Source organism: Halichoeres trimaculatus, unplaced genomic scaffold (genome assembly GCF_033239565.1).
Source record: "Halichoeres trimaculatus isolate MK-OKI-2021-1 unplaced genomic scaffold, fHalTri1.1 fHalTri1_scaffold_3, whole genome shotgun sequence".
NCBI lineage: Eukaryota > Metazoa > Chordata > Actinopteri > Labriformes > Labridae > Halichoeres > Halichoeres trimaculatus.
In genome coordinates this window covers 19,345,964-19,369,002 of record NW_027437181.1, presented here as the reverse complement: position 1 = coordinate 19,369,002, position 23,039 = coordinate 19,345,964, and the positions used below count along the sequence as shown (strand labels likewise).

The following is a 23,039-nucleotide window of genomic DNA, read 5'->3' as shown; positions in this document are numbered from 1 at the left end:
AGCTACACCAGGGCATTTAGTGGTCACTGTCTCACATGGGAGATTATATACTCTCTTTTTTCTTCTTTCGGGAGACATAATGGCTGACATGTAAATGCTTCATCCAGAACAGCTGTCAGGAGGCAGTTGCCTTAACAAACTCCAACATGTACATACATTGTAAGGAACACATACTGGGGATAATTTAAGCTGTCAACTTGTAATTTGTAGTGGCACTCAACTTGAACTTTCAGGGTGAGCCAGTTGGCCCTGCTCTAATTCTCACCTCCTCGCTAACGTAGTTTTTTTTTTTTTTCTTTCTTTTTTTTCAGTGTGCAGGGAGGTGAGCACATGTGGAGAGCAAGTCTGCTCTTGCATACATGAATTATAATTTTTGTTGTAGTTTTACAGCGAACATTTGGATTTGCTTTGTTTGTATCCTTGGTATTCGGTTGTGTGTGCGTGTGAGTGTGTGTGAGACTCTGTGTGTGTATGTGTGTTTTGTAGTGTACATGTCTATCTTCCAAGCTCTGTGGCTTCGTTCCCAGTTCCAGTTGGCATGTGTAAAAACTCTTAGCTATGCCCAGCACACCGGCATAGCAGCCTGAATGGAAACTCAGTGCTCCATAGCAAATTTCATTCACAATATGGCACTGGGTCTGGCTGCTATTCCATCTCACATATATGACTATAAGACCGCACACAGAGCTGGGAGCTTGGTGGTGTGTGTTAGACATCTTCTGATCATATAAATGGTTGAATGGGTCTATAGAAGGACCCAGGGTTAAAACTCAGACTGCTTTTTACTGCAACCTCCATTCCTTCTATTTCCTTCAGTAGTCTGATAGCACACTTCCCAGAGTTCTGTCTTGTTTATCTTGTTGCTGGCATGCTCTTTCAATGTCAAAACAGTGACATCATTAATTAAATGTGTACTTAATGTGCAGTTCTCAAGGACCACCTGGCAGTGCTGAGTCTCATGCTCCTGAGTGAGGCTTATTTCCTGCTATTAGGAAAGAAAACATCTCAGGGGTTATATTTTTTGTTGGCGCATTAATATCATGTGAATATTATGCAAATGGCTGAATAGTTTATTTTATTTGGCTACACTTTTTTTCTCTCTTAATCCCGCCCCTTTGCTGTAACTTCTGCCACCTGTCTCTGCAGGCAGGACTGGAGCGTTATGTAATAGTGAGCATGTATGCATATGCATAAGTGAACACAGATTCACCCAGAAAGTTGAACAATAATAAAAGTATTAATTTCTCAAAAAGAGCTTGCTCATCATTTTCCCCATATTTACAACCAGGTCTTTTCTCACCTCTGACAAAGATAACCTAAAATCCATTAATTGATTTCTCTGTGTTCCTTACGTTACACATAGCATTTTTTATGCCCTTGACACTTGCTCCCTCTGTCAGACTCAATCAATGAAGGCTAAGTTCCACTAAAGTAATGCTGTGGTCCTTCCCTTTCCCATGCTTGCCTGATTCCTACGATAGGCATCTGTCATTGGCTCAAGTCTCTGATCCTGAAGCTAATCACCCCGCAATGTAAATTACAGTCGGTTTCAGCTGAACCTGGCCTTCTTGCATCGTCCTGCAATGTCCTTTCTTGTCATCCACCTCCCTGCACATTACTTTTCTTGGCTCACCACCATTCACTTCATAATCTGTCCTTCGTAAAATCTTGCTACCCTGTGAAAAACATGTCAAGTAGATTGTTTTCTCTTTTCCTTTGGTTTTTCCACATCTCTTTTCTCTGTGATTGCTTTATCTCCTTGCAAGCTTGGAGCTAAACTACATTTAATATTCAAATGTAAAGCTTAGGCATGCATGCATACGAGTCAGTGAACATGCTTACACATGCTCATAAGCTAAACATGTGTGCCTGTCCTCTGAGGAATGTGTGGGTTCTCTCACACAATTTGACCTTAAGACCCATGGCTCACGTGACCCAAATTCCACTCCCTGGAACACACACGTAATACATACAACATACTCATACAACACACATGCACACAGCTGCTTTTATCTCCTTGTTCAGAAATAGAACCTACACCACTTAAAAACTGTAAAGAGACCCACAAGCCCCCACAGCTGATGACAGATAGGCCCAAAGATAAACGGTAGCAAACAACACCCATTTTAATCCTGATGACTATGAGGCTATTGATCCCCACGAGAGGAATTCTTACCATAAATCCATGTACCATGGGTGCCCCATCTTTCCCCTATCAAGCCTCAGTTGTGCAGCGCTGTGCTCAGCAGGCTGCCCAGCTGGGGCCCAGATGTGGCTGCCATGTCATGTGAAGCTGGGAGGCAGGAGATAAGAGGCTCATGGTAGGCCTGCTCCTCGGTCTTGGGTCTGCTCCGCAGCGGTTCAACTAGATGTTGCGGTTGGTGAGATCTGAACTTTGACAGCCCATGTCATGCTTAATGCCTCACTTCCCAAATACAGCTCAGTGGGGCTGATTTATATCTACCAGGTGCTACAGTGTGCAAGCAGCTAGCTCGAGGATGAGAGAAGGCATGTGGCCATTTCATTAGGGCAGATGAACAAGGGCTGCAGTGTGTGTGTGTGGAGACGAGGGGCAGGGGGCTGGTCTTTCTCAAATATAGCTCCAGCAGCGGTGTAGCTGTCACAACACTCAGACCAGGCCAGGCCAGGAGAGGAAGAAGGGGAACTTATTAACACGCTGCACGTTTCTTAAAATATCACACAATTTTTTGCTTCTCCCAATCACTCATTTGTCTGTTTCCTCTCTTTTTCCCCTTGCACCCAGGGATAGAATTTTTGAGCATGTTTCCAGCACGTGGGCTTCTATCGGCCTGATTTGAAGTGCCCGGATGCTTGCAAATTCCCCCCTGTGCCAAGTTAGATGCAAGCATCTGAGCTGCCAACGACTTTTAGTGGTCTAATTTCTTTTTCCCTTTTTTTGTGCTTCTGTGCAGCTTTGCCTCTTCCGTTTAAAACCATCATGAGCCTATTCCCTCTGTGCCACACACACACACACACACACACACACACACACACACACACACACACACACACACACACACACACACACACACACACACACACACACACACACACACACACACACACACACACACACCTTCTTGCAATACAATGTAAGGGAAGCCGTTATGGAAAAGGAACTCCTTTTTTGTTTCCTTTTTGTGGTTTGATGGCTGCAGCTTTTCCTCATAAGTGGCATGTCTTCCTGGGGTTCTTGCCTTAGAACTGGAGTCAAACTTTGTGCATTTTCACACTGAAGATTACTTCTGCAGAAAAAGCTGTTGTCTTTTACTGAGATTTTACCTCTTTATTTCCTGCCAAACTGTTGTGTTGTTTCCTCACACAAGGGTCTCTGAACGCCGTGGTCGGCTCTGTCAGTGCTCAAATGAGCTATTGAAATGCTGTTTGATGTTTCCTTGCACACTTCAGAGTCAAGTGCTGAGGTGTCTTTCAGCATTGCCCTCCAGGCCACCTTGTTATACACTTAACAAGTTGTTTTCTTTTTGTTTTTCTTCCTTTTTCCTCTGTTGACAGTTTCTCATCACTGCTCCACTCACAAGGAATGCACGTCACCTTCCAAGATTTGCCCTGGAATCTGTCCTTGTAAACTGTAGGGCAAGCCCCGCTCGTCTTTCAAGATGATGATAGCATCACAATCTGATTTATGTGCTCTGTTTAAAAACTGCCACCATAAAGATTAGGCATCCTATCAGCAGTAACCTGCTGATCAGAAGAACTGTCTTCCTGAAAATGCAGGCGCACTTCTGTTTGTATAAATGCAATGATCTAGGATGCTCTGGCAGGATGCAGTGGAATCGGAATTTTTGGTGAGAGTCTTTTTTAGTGAAGTCAGTGTTTTAAATGAATCCAGTAGTTTCCATTAAGGTCAGAATTCTCTAAATATTACTGCAGATCTAACTCCTTTGTTATACTCAACTATAATGAACTCACTGTCTTAGGACTTAGAAGCTATCGTCTCTTTTTTGCTTTGTTTGCCCCTTTGTCTTTTGACATCCAGTGTCATAACATTTTCCTTTTTCGCTTCCTCATTTGAAAACGCAGGGCACATTTTTCTTTTAACTTTATTAACGCTCATAATTCAGCAAAGGAAGGGGGCAATAGAAAACACTTTTCCCCAGAGGTTTATTGTTTGAAACGGGTGCAGTTCTTTCCCAGGATCAGGGCTTCAACTAAGCAGAGAGGAATTTGGGCCAGACCTCATAAAAAAAAGTATTTGTGTACCAGAAAGATTTTTTGCTTTTCCCTCTAAATCTTTGTCATTAATGACTTTAACAAATGCAAAGTGGGGAGTGAATAGTTCGACTGTGCGGGGTCTTCAAAGGAACCCTCTAATTATTTATCCAGGATATCCTACTCTAGAATTAGAGGCCAGGTCACCACTGGCTTTCATGCCTTTTTCTCTGTAAAGAAATAATTTCCACAGAATGGTTTCACTGGGACAACCTCTAATCCCTGCTCCATGTTGGTGCGTGCATGAGTCTGTGAAGGTATATGTGTCTGGATAAGTTATGTGAGAATGTGACTGCACCACTCTTCAGTGTGAGGTGCGTAAAAGAGATAGTAAGTTTCCATTTTTCACACATAACACTGCATGACTTTCCACATCTCTGCTCCCACCCTGCACAGCTTTCACCCACATTACTCAGGTTTCCCGGTCATTTGGCCTTCACATGGCTTCTTAAAGGGATCTTATCACCCTGCTCAGTGTTAGACACTTAGCCCAACACTGGGTCTAACCCTCAGGCTTGTGGTACTGCTTTTACTGCTGCACTGCTGAGCCCCTGTGTGACTTATACTCATCCTCCCTGACCACTGCGTGCTCCTCAAAGATAGTCTCAGCTCAATAATGGGGCCTTATTATGACATTACAGTCTATTTATGAAATTTCATTTTCATTGGATTTTTCATTTCACGTTTGTTTCTTCTGAAACTCCTTTAAGCACTTTACTTCAGGTGTGTGTCCCTTAGGAATGCTCTGCAGCAGATACCTGTCTAATTCCAGGTGCCAGTGAACCCTGTGTTTTAGCAGCACTGGGTCATTACTTAGGTATTTGTTTTCCAGATTACACAGTAAGGCCTAAGATTATAGAATTATTATCCATGTCCCCTAGGTCTCTGTCAGGGAATGATCCCCACCTGCTGTGGATCCTATCGTGTGATCCTGTTTGCTATCATGCCTGCTGGAGACCCCTTAGACCACATCCCAGAGCTACCGTGCTGATCTGTGGATCTCTCACGTCTCTTTTTCAGCAGGGGCTCAGTATGCTGATCAGTTTCAGACTTGGTGGTAATGACATCCCCCTGCTCAGCCCTATCAGTGCACTTTTTCTGGTTTTAGATGGCAGAGTAAGTGAGCAGAGCAGAGAGGTGTTGGTATGTGTGTTTTTGTATGTGTGTGAGGGGCTAGCCTTACCTTACCATGACAAGTAGTTGCTTGGCAGTAGCTCTCCAAAACATTTACATAAAGCCCCACATCTGTGATGATAAACCGTTTTATCATTTGGCTTCCAATCAATAATGTGGCTTCTTAAGGTTTAATATTTCAATGATATTGATCAGTTCAACAGCTGTGTTTGCGGTTGACGTCTGTTAACTGCTGCTCTGCGGGAAGGTGTGTCCGTGTGTATGACAACATGTGATCTTAGTGTTTAGCCAATAGTCCTCCAGAATACCACGCATACATGACTTTCCCCCTCTTAAAAAAAAAGGAGCAACGTGAGTCTATAGTTCACCTTTGGCCAGCCTTGCAGTCCTACGTACAAAGTGTTCTGTCCTTTACTGTCATCACAACAACATTGCTAAATAAGTTGTGGTCATTGGTTCTCTTAACCCCACTCTGCCACCCTCATCCTGTTTGAGCATATGAAATGGAGTGAGTGCAAACAGAGGCTCTGAAAGCACTGTTGTTAGCAGATTTCACTTCCATCCTCTCTGGAGAGAACGTCTGCTTCCCGCAGATATAAATAGGGGGCAGATTTGATAATTAGTAGAAATGAAGGTCCTGGGGCTCGCAGGCTTTGATCAGCATATTTCCCCCTTGTCTCTGACCTTTCATTGGACATGTGTCTCCAGCTCTCTCCCTTTCTCTGTATTTCAAGTTCACGTTCTCTGCTTCTCTTCTGACATCTTGTCTTTCCTGCTGATCTGCAAACACTACAGAAACACAGTTGAATATACTTTGTATTCGCAAATATCTCATGGGATTTTTTTTACTTTCGAACTCTTCCCAGGCATCATAATTTTTCTGATTGATTTGTGCCAGACAGACCAGGTTATGAAGGATCAGATGTTCTCTGCATTCCACTCTATGGGAAAGTCAGCACTGCATGCTAAAGGCTGAAAGGTTTCATGTCAGACTGTTGCAAATCATTCAATACCCATGTCTGTTGGTTAAAATTGAGCAGAAATGGTGGATGTGTATCGAACTAATCTGATAAGAATCTGAAAGACACAGCTCTCAGTTATAGCTCTTGCTTTACCTCTCTCCATCTGTATATCTGTAATTTTATGGACTCTCCACTGTGTGTACTATGTGTGTTCTGTGCAATGGGTTGCCTTGGGGTGAATGTTAGCTTGTGCCCGTTAGCCCTTGTCTGATTATACATCAACACCTTGGTTCCAAGGATAATTAATGCTCTTATAAATTACAAAGCATTCTAAACAAACCTCAGGGGACATAACAGGAAAAATAACACAGTGCAGTCTTTCAGTGTGGTTCACCAGTAAAGAAATCTAACTTGTGGCTTCTGTAAAATGAACTTTGTTAGTAATTAAAGCCATTGCTGTGCTGTTTGATTTTAAATCTGATCATTTAGGCATTTTTGCATCTTTTTTTATCTCTGCAACTTTTTGGGAAGTACTGTTAAAGTAGACTTGAATACTTAAAAAAAACAATGTTGGGTGTTCTTAGTCAAAATGTTTTTTTTTGTCTGCTCTCCTGTTAAATCTTCTCTGTCACAGAGTGTAGATTAAAATAATACGAGTCATCTCACGTTTGTACTGCTAGTGTACCACAGAAGCCCCCCCATGCTGGTTGCTAATTGGCGGGAGACTGGGAGCTTCCTGCTGTGTGTTCGCTGCTTCCCTTTGCTTTTCCACCCTGCCAGGTCTTTCACCAACACTCCGCACAACCTAGTAATTAACCCACAGCTAATTAACTACTTCTAATTACACCGGCACGCTGTTTCTATCACACCCTTCAAAACTGAGGAAACACTCCAGTGCCATGTGTGAATCCCCTCTGGAGGATTTTTGGAAGTTAGATGAGCTCCGATCAGATCATTTAATCAGAATGCCTTGGTATGTGAATGATGTACAGTTCTGCTCTGTGGTTTCGCTTCTGCTTTGATTTAAATCACTTTTCTTCCGTTCTGCAACATGTAATGGATTAGCAGGATTTGACGGTGCTTTGTAAAGGGTAAAATCATTTTCAAGCTTCTATTTCAGGTCTATTAACAAAGGAGGCAATTGATACTACAAACAAATCAATTTCGCCTGTTTCTGGCCAGTATAACTAGTGAAAAACGGTTACTAAAATTGAGTGCTATGAAAACAGTCAGCACTTTGTCTCCTGGGTATTTTGGTTTGCTGATATCATAACCCGCAAGAATTATTAGAGCTGTATATGATACATGTGTTTTTTTTAAAAAGTCTTATGCATCAAGTTTTCCTTTAAAGCCATATCAATAAAATCTTCCAACTGAAGTTTTCATTCTTTTGATTCCCATGTGTCAAGTTTTCTATCTGCTGTTACTGATAGTTCCTCGGTTCTGCTGTCTCTGAGAAATAATCCCAGACGTGCTAGTGACCAGCCCCCTCTACTCACACACACTCATGTAAACACACAGCATTGCTCCTCCTCTCCTCAGACTCAACACAGCCACGGCTATTTCTGTTCCACAGACTGATAGCTCCTACTGAAGATCATTGATTTTACGGGAAGCCCTGTTTACAGGCTGAGTGCCATCGACCTGAGGTGACTTTTTGCCTCCTGCAGTTGGAGCAATACTGAAGCACCCTCATGTCTGCATTAGCAGAATAGCAGACAGAATATTTACAGCACACAATAAACAACAATGCTCTACATGGTTAATTGCCTGATTTACAGTGCTGGGGATGAAAGAGAACAGGAACTCTGTGTTCCTAAGATATAATGGTGTATTGTCTATAGCAGAGTTTGGCTTTTAACACCATGACATAGATAGCGTTCATGAATGAAGGTTTCAGAAAGTAATTTGGTTAATTTCAAAATGTGTTAAATGACAGCAAGAGTAATTTATATTTCATGTCATTCTCTTAAATTTGTTATACTGTATACTGAGTCAGTCTAGCACCTTTCCAAGTAACATGTGGCACGCTTTAGTTGGGAACCAGGTTATTTCTTTCTGTATGCACAGGTTATAGCTGAATTTGGCTTAGAATAGAGGTTAAAGAGAGGAAGAAAAGAAACCTTAGCTGCTGTGTTAGAAATGTAAATCCCCTCACTGTAAGAGCACAGTGTTAAAACCAGAATTTACTAAGCCATGTTGGGCATTAAAATGGACTTATGTTTAAGGGTGCAATGCATGCAAGCTTTTATTGGTGATTAATTGGAACAAACCTAGGAGATAAACCCGTGCCTCACTCTGCCTGAGGACTACAATGGTTCCCCCATCAATGAGCATGTCCCTAGTGCAACATCAAAGGCCTTCCCCTGCTTTATCAATAAGAACCCTTCCTTCCCACATCTTCCTGTAACTTGCTTAGCGTTCACGCCATTGATTTTCCAATAAGCGCCCCTTACCCTGCGGTGGCTGGCCAGGCTCAGTGATGGCTCAGAAACCAGACAGAGACAGGCAACATCACTGAGGGACAATTGAAAATCAGATCTGGTGTATTGTTAGGGTCCTCTAGGCGTATTAAGAAGCATCTCTTTTTCCATTTTAAAGGGTTGTTCTCTCACTGCTGCTGTGTATGTGGTTGTGAGAAGGGGTCAAGGCTGCATCACACCCATAGCCCAGCAGCATCCACAGTGAGGGTTCAGACAGAGCAAATTCCCCAAGGAAACCCCGGAGAGCAGGGTACTCTGGAGGCCAGGCCAGGCCTTCAGGCAGGTATGAGGCATGCTTATAATCAGATGCCTCCTTAGCCTTTAATTCCTCCCACAGTTGGCTGGTAAATCCCACCTAATGAAAGAACCCATAACTTAAAACTTATCTCATTTTCCATCCGTACAAATTGACATCCAGACCCACTATCTGAGCTGAGGCCTTTTCACGTGCTTTACCCTCTCTGCTTTGTGAGGGCAGCTGCAAATAGCAGACTTTGTGACTTTTTAATTTTTTGTTGGAGCAGAGAAACAGTGGTAGCAGTGGGACTATAGTGTTAAGCCTTTGAAGGCAGACAGCAGCTTAAGTGTGAGCTCTACAGTCATCTGCATTTTCTCTCTGATCAGCTCAGGAATCCAGTCTTTTCTTCCCCTTGATTATCTCTTATTGTCAACTACAGCATGTTTTGTCTGCATACAGCTCTCTTATTGTCAACTCACATTGCCCGCATCTAGAATTATGCTACAATTCATGGGAAGAAGCCATGGCAGAATGACTTGTTTAGAATGAATAGTAAGCAAAAGAAAATTACAACTTTTTCTTATATGATGGTTTATTACTTTGCATAATACCACTCAGCAGCAGCCACCTGTAGTGGGCTCCTGCATCATTTTGATTTGTGGTTATTAACACAGTCAGCACACGGAGACACTGGCCTCCTCCACTTCCCCTCGTCTTCGACCGCGTCTCTTTGTCTGTCTCCCGGACTTGTTTAGTGCCTCCCAGAGATTAAAGCTTTTCCTGCTTTAAACAGGTGTCACTGAGCCAGGCAGACCTCCAAGAGACAAACAGCGTTGTATCAGTTGGCCCATCTGCGACTTGCCGACTCCAGACAATCCCATTGCTCATCAGTAACCACTGCCGGTTATTGAATTACACCATCTTGATTTTAAAGGACAATCCTGTTTTCTGTAAGCAGTGGACACACCAAGCTGGCTCAGAGCTCCAGCACTGATCAAGAGTCATCGTGTTATCCTGTCCACTGCTAATTGCTTCAGGTACCTCACAGCTGTAATGGGAGTGGACAGGAACATATCCTCACTACAGTACATCGCAACCTTTTATTTTTAGGGCTTAAGATTATGCAAAGGTTAGAGTCAGTAACTTTGGAGGTCATTTTAAACTAGGTACTAGTTGTGCATGTGGGTTTAGTGTACTTCAGGCCTGGTTGAAACAAGCAGTGGAATCTGGAGGAGGGACTGATGAAAGAGATTAGAGGGAAAAGGTGTGAAATGGTGGAGACTTGCTGTGGGGCAGTCCTTAAAGACACATTTTCTTTTTCCATTTTAATTTTGTGCAGTGTGTCCACGCGCCTCCAGTTTGAAGAATCATTGTCTGTTTGACACATGGCATTTTTTTCATGCATTACTCTCTCTGCCCTCAGTCCATTTGTGGGAAATGACTGTTGAGCTCATAGCGTCTTATTAATGGAGCAGATAATAAATACTGACCATAAGGACTAGTATCCCCTCACTCAATATGGCAGCCATCTCTAAATCATGTCTGGCTGTATAAAGCAATCTTGTTAATAAGCCAGCCAGTCTGATATTTTTCATTTTATATGCAAAGCAAAGCAGGGGTCATAGGGGTTAGCTTGTGTAGAGTGTTGCAAAACAATATGAGCCAGACTTACAGCATTTTTCCCCCAAGTGGAACAACATCCCAGTCTTATTTGCGGGTCTGTTTCTATTTTCTTTTCTTTTTTTTTTAACCAAAGTCATTGATAACTTGTTACAGTCTTGTGTCTTTATTGTTACTTTGCTTATTGTTCATTTAAAACTCCCAATACAGAAGTAAATGTTTGAAATTAGTGTAGCTGCTCTTTGGTGAAAGTGCATGACCACAGAGGTCCCAGGTATGTTGTGTGGGAGGCAAGCTTCATCAGACATTCATGAAGCTGCAGACAGACATTATCAATCTCTTCTCTCCCTTAGTGGTTAATATGTTAGGGTGTGGGGGTAGACGCCATTCTGATCACAGCTGAAATTTGCATTCCTAAGTAAATAAGTAAATAAATCAAGTGCTAGCAGCAAATGTGCTAATCAACCGGGACATGGCAGTAAGCATGGTGCCGGGAAACTTTGCTCATGTAATATTCAGTACTGGTGGGTTAAAGGGCAGCCCAGAGTTATTGGTTTCAGCCCGATTGCCCCCTTTAATCAATGTTGGCTGCATCCCTTTAATAAAATTATTAGCTCAGCAGTATCTTGCGCTATCATTTTATCTCTTCTGCGCTCTAAATTGCAGCCTGTGTTGGGCCTCTCAGATGCTCGGGGCATGGCCAGCTCCCGAAAGCTCAGCTCCCATTTATTATTTCAGAGGCGGATGATGGCTGGAGTGTTTGAAACCAGGCTGAGCGTGGAGGTTATTGGATGAAAGATCTAAACACAGCTGCATGAAGTCCCAACCCAGCTCATGTATTTTCAGCTCATAGAAAAATACTGCCTTTTTATTGCTCTTGTTAGAGTTCATACATCTGTATCAATAATGCACATGAATTATATCCTCCTTTTTCACACACACCTTGAAGTTGGAGTGATAATGGGGATATTGTTAAGAATAGCTGTTTTTAGATGCTGTATTTCAGTTATGTAAATGTACGATGTGCTGATGGGTGGCTTCTCAGTGTCTAATTATCTCACAAGGAATCCATTTGATCCATTAAGTTAGCCTGTTTCTCCCTTTTCCTGACTGCAAGTTAATTAAAAACGGATGTAGGATTTGCAGAATATAAGATTAAGGGTGTTGTTTGGAAGGTGAAGATAAAAGATGGTACCTTCCCGATATGGCAGGAAGATGAATCAGGGATGGCTTATTAGTGCTTGTCTCAGGTATTGTGTTTAAGTACCTAATCTAGCGTAATGAGCATGGTGTCATTTTTCAATTATATTCCAGCCTTTTGTCTCTCACCCAATGTGCCATACGTTTGATTTCCGTCTTCTAAGGCTCCTATACATAGCATCTCCTTCGAACTTTCTCTATATCATCTTTTCTTAGAAGATGTAATAATTTGAACTTAATTTTTAGACATTCATGCTCTGGAAAAGCAAACCATGTTTTGTGTCTGCTAATGTTCATCAGTGTTTGTTTGAAGTAAAACTTCCTATGCTAAAAATTAATCTCTGTTTTTCACATTTTGTGTCTCTGCAGGCCTTGATGCGATGAACGCCTCATGTAGGCATCAGCATGGACAGCTGTGAGTCTCCTGTGGTTTCTGGGACAGACGATGGGCTCGGCTCTTCCCAGCAGCAGCAACCACCACAGCCCTGGAACGATCACTCTAGCTCACAGGTCCCTTGCACCAACCAGGCCCCTTCCCTGGACCCCCTGTCTCTCTCTGACCCTTACCCATCCCAACCCCAAAACCCCAGTGCACCTCATGACAGGGTGAGAGAACTCCAGTCCCAGCAGCAGCCGCCAAAACAGACATCGCCCAAAGCCTGCCGTGAGAGCTCTGCCACAGGCCAGCTGCATCCCAGAAGGGAAGAAGAGGGAGTGAGCTGTGGAGAAGAGGAAGAATCCGAAGACTTAGACGAAATGGAGATTGACAGCTGTTTCCCAAGTCTTCAACCCTTCCCCGGAGTGCCAATGGCTTCAGGGGGAGGGGGCATGCCTGCTCTCCTGCGACATCAGCCCACGCAACAACAGGGTGCGCCGGAAAGTGGGAGTGAGGAAGGAGAGGAGGAAGAAGAAGAGGAGAGCAGTGATGTGGAGAACCTGGCTGGAGAGATAGTCTACCAGCCAGATGGCTCAGCCTACATCGTAGAGAGCCTCAGTCAATTGATCCAAAGTGGTGGGGGCATGGTACCCAGCCTGCTTCCCACAAACTCTCTCAGCAGTGGGGGAAAACCAGGGGAACCCGCTGGGGCTTCATCTGCGGTCTACCCTCAGATCATAAACACGTTCCACATAGCCTCGTCCTTCGGGAAGTGGTTTGGCAATTCAGACCAAGGTTTCCCCAATACCTCAACCATGGCAGGTCTTAGTCCTGTCCTGCACAGTTTCCGTGTCTTCGATGTGCGGCACAAAAGCAACAAGGATTACCTGAACAGCGATGGGTCTGCCAAGAAGTCCTGTGTATCCAAAGATGTTCCTAACAACGTGGATTTCTCCAAATTTGATGGGCTAGCTCTTTATGGCAAGGGAAAGCCCATTCTCATGTGTTTTCTCTGCAAGCTGTCCTTTGGCTATGCCCGTTCCTTTGCCACTCATGCCGTTCATGACCACCGCATGACACTGTGTGAGGATGAACGGCAGCTACTAGGGGACAAGCATGCATCTGCCATCATCCAGGGCATTGGAAAGGACAAAGAACCCCTCATCAGTTTCCTGGAACCAAAAACTAAGAACACTCCCCTGCCACCTAACCTGCTCCCCATTAACCCTGGTCAGAGCTTCTATGGCACATTTAGTGGTGTCCATCTAGAGCCTGGAAGCAGCAGTGGGGGCAGTGAGACCCTCTTGAACAAAGACTCTGACTCTGGTCCCCAGCAACAGCAACAAACCCCTCTTAGCTCTGTCGTGTCCCTTGGAGGGCTGAGCATCCCCAAAGCATCCACTCTTACCTCATCCCCAGGCTCTGCCAAAGACTCCAGTGCCCTGCCCAAACAGGGAGGGAGAACAGAGGAGCCTGTCGGGAAAGAGTTAGCATGCCAGGGAGAGGATGGGGACACTGAGGGACATGAAAGCAAAGAGCATCTATCGAGCCAAATAGGGGGCTCGGAGGAGGAAGAAGAACTGTTATTAAGGGGGGAGGAAGACGAGGTGGAGACAGAAAGCACTGCAGTGGCCTGTAGTGATAACAGTAGCAGTGGCGGAGGTGAAGCAGGGGAACCAGCTGTCTCAAACCAAAGCATTTCCAAATCTCCTTTATTAATGCCTAGTAGCGCTCTCCAGCCTTCTGTCTGCACCTCTGCAGTCAGTTCCACGCTCAACAGCAAAGCCCCTGCTTCCACTTCCTCCCCTGTCAAAAAAGAGGGTTCAGCTGCCGATGTTGGGGGGAGGACCACAGAGCTCCCTCCGAGCTTTAACTGCCAGGGATCCACTGTTCCCATGGCAATGGCGGCAGCTGCCGTCAGAAGGAGCGAGGATGAAACTGCTGGCACTTCCTCCTCACCCCTGTCCTCCAATGCTGCTGCTGATGAAAGTGCCAATCGAGATAGTGCCACAGCTCCAGAACCAAATGATTGCCCAGCAGAGGGAGAGGAGGAAAATGGAGCCCATCATCACCACATGCACCACCATCATCATCATCACCTCCACCCTTCATCACTTGGTCACTCTCACCTCTTGCCAGGAGGTTCCTGTGACCTAACAGGGATGGGTGAGTGTTCACAGAACCATGGACCTGGTGGCAGTGGAGGAAGTGGTGTAGAATGCCCAAAATGTGACACTGTCCTGGGATCTTCACGCTCCTTAGGAGGTCACATGACCATGATGCATTCACGCAACTCATGTAAGACACTTAAGTGTCCAAAATGTAACTGGCATTACAAATACCAGCAGACGTTGGAGGCTCACATGAAAGAAAAGCACCCTGACTCTGGAGGCTCCTGTATGTATTGCAGTAGTGGTCAGAGCCACCCCCGTCTGGCTCGTGGAGAAAGCTACACCTGTGGATACAAGCCCTTTCGGTGTGAGGTATGTAGCAAAGAAATTTGGCAGTTTGTTTTTATTCTTTTTTTCTTTATCCAAGGCTAACACATAAAATTGTTTTTGTGTTGTTGACAGTTTGAGCCAGTAAAATTTATGAGGTTAATTGAAACTAAAATGAAATGAATGTAACCTTTCTGCCATTCAAGATAAAATGTTGTACATTTTGTAGGTTTGTAACTACTCTACCACCACAAAAGGCAACCTAAGCATCCACATGCAGTCGGACAAGCATCTAAACAACATGCAGACACTGCAGAATGGCGGCTCCATCGCCTCTGCGCAGGAACAGGTATTTGGACACAACCCAGGAGGAGTGGTGGCTGTGCCCTCTGTGACCCAGGCCAGTAGCCATCACCCTCCCCACCACCATCCTACGCAGTCCTCTACCCATATGGCAGGACCGTGTGGGGCTCCCTCCCCGACCAAGCCGAAGAACAAACCTACTTGGCGATGTGAGGTGTGTGACTACGAAACCAATGTCGCACGGAATCTACGCATCCACATGACCAGCGAGAAGCACATGCACAACATGATGCTACTTCAGCAGAATGTGACTCAGATGCAGCATGGCCGGCTTGGATTGGGAGCCATGCCCTCACCGTCTGAGGCTGAGCTTTACCAATATTACCTGACACAGAACATGAGCCTTCCACCAGGCCTCAAGATAGACCCAGCAGGGGCTGAAGCCCAGTTTCTGATGGGGAGCTTTCATCTTGATCCCAACATGACTGCCCTGGCCCCTGCACTTGGTGAGTCCCATTTTTCCCCTAGTTTCAACATATTTAAAAATCCCTTCTCTTAAATAATGCAGACTAGCTGTGCCATCTATCTATTCTTAGGTAGCAACTCCATGATATGCAACTCTGTTGAGTGTAGTATGACTGTCCCATTTGCATACATATGCCATTAAACTATAAAGCAAGATATTGCTGTCGTAATGCACAAGACCAGTTATACATGTGCAAACAAGTAGACACACAGTTAAACAAGAGACTCTGCTGGTGAAACACTAACTGTATTTTGAGGGTCACACAGTTATGCCCAGTTTTGCTCCAAAAGGTGAAGTAGAGGACCAAACCTAACTGCTTTCCTCTCCATGCTCTGCCCTTAGGCAGCCAGCATTGGTCTTTTTATATCATTATTCCCAAACGCCTGCTAAGCCCCACCACCGGAGTTCTCCATTTTTTTTTGACTTTGTAATTGCTGCAATAAATTTTTATCTTGGTCAAGGAAGGGCTCAGCATGTGTAATTCAGCAGCATAGCAGAGTGTTTGGCGGGCCAGTTACAACCCCACAGTTTGCACAGACTTGTCTCCAACTGTCACCAGTTCAAAGACACAAACAAGAATTGATTGCTGTGACTAATTCTTTTTTTCCCTCTTCTGCCATCTGGTTCGTTTTCAAGTGAGGTGACTTGTAATAAGCATGTTACAATGATGACACACTCTGGGCCCATAAACTACAGCAGTGTCATCCTCAGTCACACTTTGAGGAACTCTTAAAGCTAGGACACACAAACACTTCAATATCAACTGAGCAGTTTCATGCATAGGGCTCAATAAATATCAAGAGAGCGCCTGACATCACAAGGAGATCTCAGACCAAGCTGCTAAAGTAAAAAGTGTGCTGTTATGCTTTCACCATGGATTTTTTCTTTAATTGAGGGTTTTACCAAAAAGACATAACAAATGTTAACCTTACATGATCTCAGCCTCCTGGTAATCCTCATTTCTAAGGCTGCAGTCAGCCGCTTTAGTTAAAGCAAGATAGGAAATGGTGAGGAAGACGGTCAAAGAGAAGGCTCAGGATGTGACTTTGAGTTTGGGAATTATTCTCTCATTAGTATAGTGTAAGAACAATGACAGTTATTAACTGTTAAACATTGGTTGAAAAAAGGAATAAGGAAAAGAGTGGAATGTGTTAACATTTAAACTTTTGGAGTCAGCATTTTTAAAGATTCACTAGAACTACCTATCTTTCTTTGTATAAATATTGATATGGGTTGACGTATTTTCCTTTCTAATGTTGTGGTTACAGTCTCAAAGGAAAAAATCTTTAAAACATAAAAATGTGAAACAGATGCAAAGCTGTAAATCAAAGCCCTGCCAGACAACTTTAGTGAGGAAATATATCCAGGTCTGGTGTTAATCACTGAATCTTCATGGTTAAGGAGAATAAGATGCAGGTAGGAATGAGAGCTGTAAGAGCAGGAATGGCACAGGGATTGGTCGATCAAACATGCATCATGTGCACCTATGTTTTTTGCACAGAAAGCAAAATGAGCCATGACTGTAGTGCTGGGTCTGAGTAATTTCTGAGGGTTTCTCAAAGGTCTCCCTCCCTTGTCTATAAAAAACACAGGTAATGGAGAAAAGTCCAAGAACAGGCTGCATCCAGACTGCAGCAATAAATAAAAAGGAGCTGCTGGAATTAATTTAGTGTAAAGCCAGACAGGGTCACGACTGTATGCTAGGCCTCGGCAGTGAAAGATTAAAGATCAGCAAACATAGGGAAAAACTCCAGCTGCTCCCACAATTTTTAGCAGTGTTTTTTTGAAGACTGTTTTGTGTCACAGATTGTGTTCCTGATGCTTTTTTCCCTCTAGATGATTTGGAACATCAAACAGAAGAGTAAATCTGTGATGTGTCCATCTAGCTTTTCAGACAACCTGGATTTAAAAAAGCAAATCTTTTTCATTATTATTATTCAGTGAACAGGGGTGATGAATTTGATTTACAGTAATGTATACCCAGAAACTCCTTAGTTATTCAGTAATGATAACATATCTTCCTCTTTCCTTAGAGATCATGGCCTCTGGAGTTTATTTGCAGACTGGTTATAAGAGTGCCCCAACACAAACATGCTATGTATATACTTATTCTCTGGCAGTGTGAGGTTTTCGTCCCCATGGAGGCGTCCAGGCTTCTGCACACTCAGCTCAAGCGAGGACTGCTGTGTGCCCATAAATACAAACATTCACAATGCCATCCATTCAATATAACACAGTTCAACATAATTAGAAATGTATTTATTCAACCATCTCAATACCTTTTTAACCTTCTCCTATTTCTTTGTGTCTGTCTTTATGTTTCTCCTGATCAATCTAGTCGGTGGAGAGATCCCTATGGACGTGCGGCTGGGTAGCGGGCAGTTGGTGTCTGAAGAACTGATGACCCTGGGAGAAAGTCTATCACAAACCAGCGACCCCTCTCTAAAGCTTTTTCAGTGCGCCGTGTGCAACCGCTTTACCACTGACAACCTGGATGTGCTTGGCATGCATATGGGAGCTGAACGAAGCCTACCGGAGGAGGAGTGGCGCGCTGTGGTGGGCGACTCTCACCAGTGCAAGTTGTGCCACTACACCACCCAGCTCAAGGCCAACTTCCAGCTGCACTGCAAGACAGACAAACATGTGCAAAAATACCAACTCGTTGCACACATCAAAGAAGGGGGCAAAGGCAATGAATGGCGTCTGAAGTGTGTGGCTATTGGCAATCCAGTGCACCTGAAGTGCAATGCCTGCGACTACTACACTAACAGCCTGGAGAAGCTGAGGATGCACACTGTCAATTCCCGCCATGAGGCTAGCCTCAAACTCTACAAGGTTAGTGGTCTTTAAACTCATTTGTCACACCAGCTACTCTACCTTTTCCTGTCAGTACAGAGTACAAACATAACATGAGGGGTTATCAGACACATCACACAGCAAAATAGACAACCTGCAACGTTTCAATGTCTATACTGTATTAATATTTGAAGTGTGCTTAAGAGGCGTGATTGAATCATGTTTCTGAGTATTTGTCATCCAACTGATCTTTGATAAGCAAAATGTGCCCTTTATCTGCCTCCCGCTAAATCGTGCACCCCCTAAAAGACAGTAAATGGTCTGGTACTGCCCACACCTCAAAACTAGCTCCTCTCCTGAGTGTCACTCGTGTTGTGTGACCCCTGCCTTTCTAGAAGTCATATAAAAGCAAGGCCACACTGCGGCCATGAGAAGAGCATGGCAGATGAGGCTGGCCAGGAGGCTTAAGGGTGAATCACTAGGAGACGAATGAAGAAGTGTGAGGAGACAGAGGTTTGGTGCTAATACTCCTTGGAGCGGGAAAGGCTGAATCGTTCTCGACAGCCGTATTGATTTTTGCTGGACTTGGAGCTTCACCTTCTCCTCTAATCATTCCATAATAGCCAATGGATGAACACTCTCCGAACAAATGGCCATAAATCTAACAGGCCTGATTCCACTTAGGTACCTATCCTGTTTGTCTGCGGCTTCGGCCACTCTGCGCTTAACCCAAACTGGCACAGCTGCACATGTATACACACACACACACTCACACACAACAAAACACATACAAACGCATACTCCCTGTCAGCATTTACTACATATCAGCCAATATTAAGAGTTTCCTGTTGTTGCTTTCCTTTTTACTTACTGACATGTTTTTTTTCTGAAAAAAGGTTGGAATTTTGCAACGTAAAGAGAGAACACTCTTTCAAGAATTCAGTTTTGTCTTCGCATGTTGCTTTAAAACACAAGGACATTCTTTAGAATTGAGGTATTCAGAGACATGTGCCTCATGATAGCCCTTTACATGAGAGTAATTTTTCCTTTTCACAAGTTCTGAGTCCTGGACTAAGATTAAAAGAGAGAAATCAATGTTCAGTGTTTAGTGAGAGTGGATGGGTGATGCAGGGCTCCTGGAACAGCAGTTACAAGAGTCAGGGGACACAGGAGGTATTATGAGGTCAAAATATAGTCTGGTTCGTCAGTCATGGGTTTGCACTATAACAAACAAAAAACAAAGGGCTGTAGGAAAATTTTTGATTCACCGCTTATTTTTAATTTACATAAAATGCAAATATGCAACAAGATGTGCTAATTCAGTTGACATAGCAGAAAGCAAAGCAAGATGTCCTTGTATTTTCCCAGCTCTTGGTCATCCTCTCCTGGCCTTGGCTGCTGGACAAACTGGCCCACATTCCAGTGACAGGCTCACATTAGACCAAAATAGACATGATCTGGCATACACTCTCTCTACCTCACACCTCTGGAGCGGGAGGCTTGTTTTGTGTCACAAGATAGGCTTCATTTTATATTACATTATCTTTTAGCTTCCCCACTTTGCTGTGAGCCCAGAAAGCAAAAGAGAAACACATTTTCTTCTCTTCTGTCTCCTTTTCCAACCAAGTTTTTTAAAGAGAGAAGAGACATATGTCATACTGCTGCTCAGGCTGTGGGGGATTAAATATGTACAACACATCCAGGCATGATCATTTTTTATGACTTAAGCCTCTTAAGATGGCTCCATATTTCTTAAAACCAATTGATCTTCTGAGAAAGAGTGTGTGCATTTGTCCAGAAATTACCTGCTCTCTCAACCCAAGAACACTGCGTCCTCCTAAGCCCTCCTCATCCCAGACACTACTCAGAAACAGAGCTGCTCACAACTAGACAAGAAATATGGCAATATTTTGTGACTTACATATGTGATTAGGGAAAAAAAATAGCTATATGGTTGAAAGGGCTGTTGTAGCAGTGGTTCTTGTTTTGACAATGTTACAGTGTGAGTCACACTTTGGATATACTGTCCTAGTTGAGATACAAACACACAAGAAACCCACAGTAGCCCACAAGCCTGTAAACCTAATTTGGTGTATTATGCAAAGATGAAAAAAGGCTAAATCACCATTCATTTATTCCTCCCAAAAGAAACCTGATGCAAATAGCACCGTTTTTAACCTTTTTGGGAAGAAAATAAATCATCAAGTCAGCATAAACAGACTGTAAGATGTGGGAGATGCTTGGGACACTTCACCCAAATCAAACTGGTTTGCATTAAACAGGCCCTTTGTGTGCGCAGCTCCATATAAATTGGAGCCTGTAATTACTGGAATTAAAAAGGAAGGTTTAAACTGAGGGCTAAGCTGGATGGGATAATTTGAGAGTCTGTGGTATGCGGCCCATATTAGGGCTTTCTAAAAATATCAGCCCCACCACCCCATGTATTGGAATGTTCCAAAAGACCACAGAAAGATTCAGCAAGTCATCCTAACCACACGGACCAACACGCAGTGGGGGGTGTTGGTGTATTCCCCTGTGTGCTCTGTTCTAAGTTGAAAGATATGCATTCTGCCCAGACTGCCCTGTATAGCTCTGTAGCTAACACATCTCCCCCATGGATCATATGGATCATAAGACTTTTTTAGCGATAGCATGATGCTCACCCTTCTGCCTCTGGAGTGGTCAGACCTAAACTCAAACAGATGGGTTCCTTAGAAGTATTTAAATAACCCAAAATTCAGTTCTTGTGCATAATATTTTAGAATGTGAAACTCTCTCCGGAGACTCTCTTCATCTTGAACCAACCCAGCTTTCCTTCTCATCTTGCAGTTCGCCTTGCAAATAATATGTGGATATGATAGCCCTTACACCATTTGCTGTAGTCCTCGGGATTTGGCTAAGTGTTAGTGTGGAGGTGAGATGAGTGGAACTAATCCAGTTCTCAGGCCCTGGCTTCCCTGGCCTGACATAATGGGTGGGGCCTAACCAGGCCCAGCCACAGGCCTCAGCTTCCAGTCAAGGGTTGGGGGAAATGGGAGGAGCATGGGGCGTTAGCTGGCTACCTTCCTTGTCTCCGGGGCCGGTGCAATCGGCGGTAATTGAGATTGATTGGATGTTATTTTTCCTCTTGCAAATGTAGTCCATTAGCTTGGCACATGCATAATCAGTTTAGAATGCAGTTAGCCGAATGTAATCATGTTCCTCGGTGTCTGCTAGCACAAAATCCACTCCAGATGCCGCTTGGCCATGAAAAGAAAGGGAGAAAGTGCCTTCACTATCAGAAGGGGAATCTTGAACCAAAAAAAAGTCCTGTCACCCCTCCCTCTGTCCTTGTCATGCTCCACTGAGAACAAACATAACTACACAAACTTTCACCTATCTTTCTTTCTCTCCGCCTCACACACAGTCACATCCACGGACTGTTTCTCACTGATGAGAAACAGAAACACTTTTGATCATATGTTCTGCACTTTTAACTGCACTAACCCTGTGATAAGTGGCACCCAGCAGCTAGACCATTAAGGAGCACAATACAGCTGTATCTTACATGGAGCTGGTACTTTCATTTAACCCTAAGTCTAATCCAAAAGAATGAGTGAACACAGGTGAAAGAAATGCAAAAGAAAGAAAGTAATGAAAATCTGTAACAGTGAAAACAAGTTGTTATGTTAATGAAAAGATCAATGGTTACATGAAATGCTTTCCAGTGTTTTAATGATGATCTTCTAAAGAGGCACAAGCTTAATGATCATAACTTCAAGGATTGACTCAAATATTCTTGGTCTACAACTCTACTTGGGTTAATTTTTATTCAGTATTCCTTGAAAATTGTCAAATTGTTCAAACAGTTTAATATTTGAGGTTTGTACTTACCACTCATTCATGATTTCAGTCCTGCATAATAACAGTAAATTAGCTGTTTTATATAGATCCTCTTTTTTATTTATATTAATAACCTTATTTTAAGTCATAATAGCCATCACTTCTGTGACAGGGTTGGCAAGTTGATACCTAGTTCTTCTCCCAAGCTCTGAAACTTTTCTGGGATGTCCAAGTTGTGTTGATATGTTTGGTGTTTTTGGAGTGAGGGCAGATGATTTGTCTTAAATTTGTCCTATACTTGCCAAAATCAAGACTAAAATTTGGACATTCAGTGTGATATGTCCTACGGCAGAAAGATGGAAGTGGCCTTACCCACTCACACAGCAGACATTGCTAAGAAGAGGAGTGTTGAAAGGAGGATGAGGAGACAGACAGGAGAGAGGGGATGGGGGATGGATAGGAGGGGGGCACAGGAGGGTTGGAAGGATAGATACTCTGCTAATTATCATGGCTAGCCTATGATTGTTCAGTAATAGTGCTCAGTGGGAAAGGTTGCAGCAGTTCCAGGAAGAGCTGAGCTCTGATTTACTGGTACTACCGCTCTAATAAAGCGCTCGCTTGCACATCCTGGGAGACAGCCTATTCTCTCCTTTCACATGCACAAGTGTGTGAATGCACACACACACACACACACACACACACACACACACACACACACACACACACATGCACAGCCCAATCTTTTAATCTAAAGTGCCGGCAGATGACAACATAGGGCTCATTAAATGTATCATTTGAATTGCTCATAGAGACTTATTACAGTGTGATTCGGGCCAAGTGATGTACATGTCATCAATGGTTTGAGAGCACATGTAGGGAGTTTGAATTCT

The 23,039-nt window shown here is 43.7% G+C and overlaps 1 protein-coding gene across 4 annotated transcripts in view; it reads left to right on the top strand.

Annotated features, from left to right (window-relative positions):
- zfhx3b (zinc finger homeobox 3b) overlaps positions 1-23,039 on the top strand; it is a 333,079-nt gene that overhangs the window by 233,552 nt on the left and 76,488 nt on the right. For all 4 annotated transcript variants that reach the window (XM_074666024.1, XM_074666027.1, XM_074666028.1 and 1 more), the window contains 3 exons: positions 12,258-14,747; positions 14,932-15,511; positions 17,870-18,366. In XM_074666024.1, coding sequence (XP_074522125.1) covers positions 12,294-14,747; positions 14,932-15,511; positions 17,870-18,366 — 3,531 coding nt within the window. In that variant the 5' untranslated portion in view covers positions 12,258-12,293. The remainder of the gene's footprint in view (positions 1-12,257; positions 14,748-14,931; positions 15,512-17,869; positions 18,367-23,039) is intronic.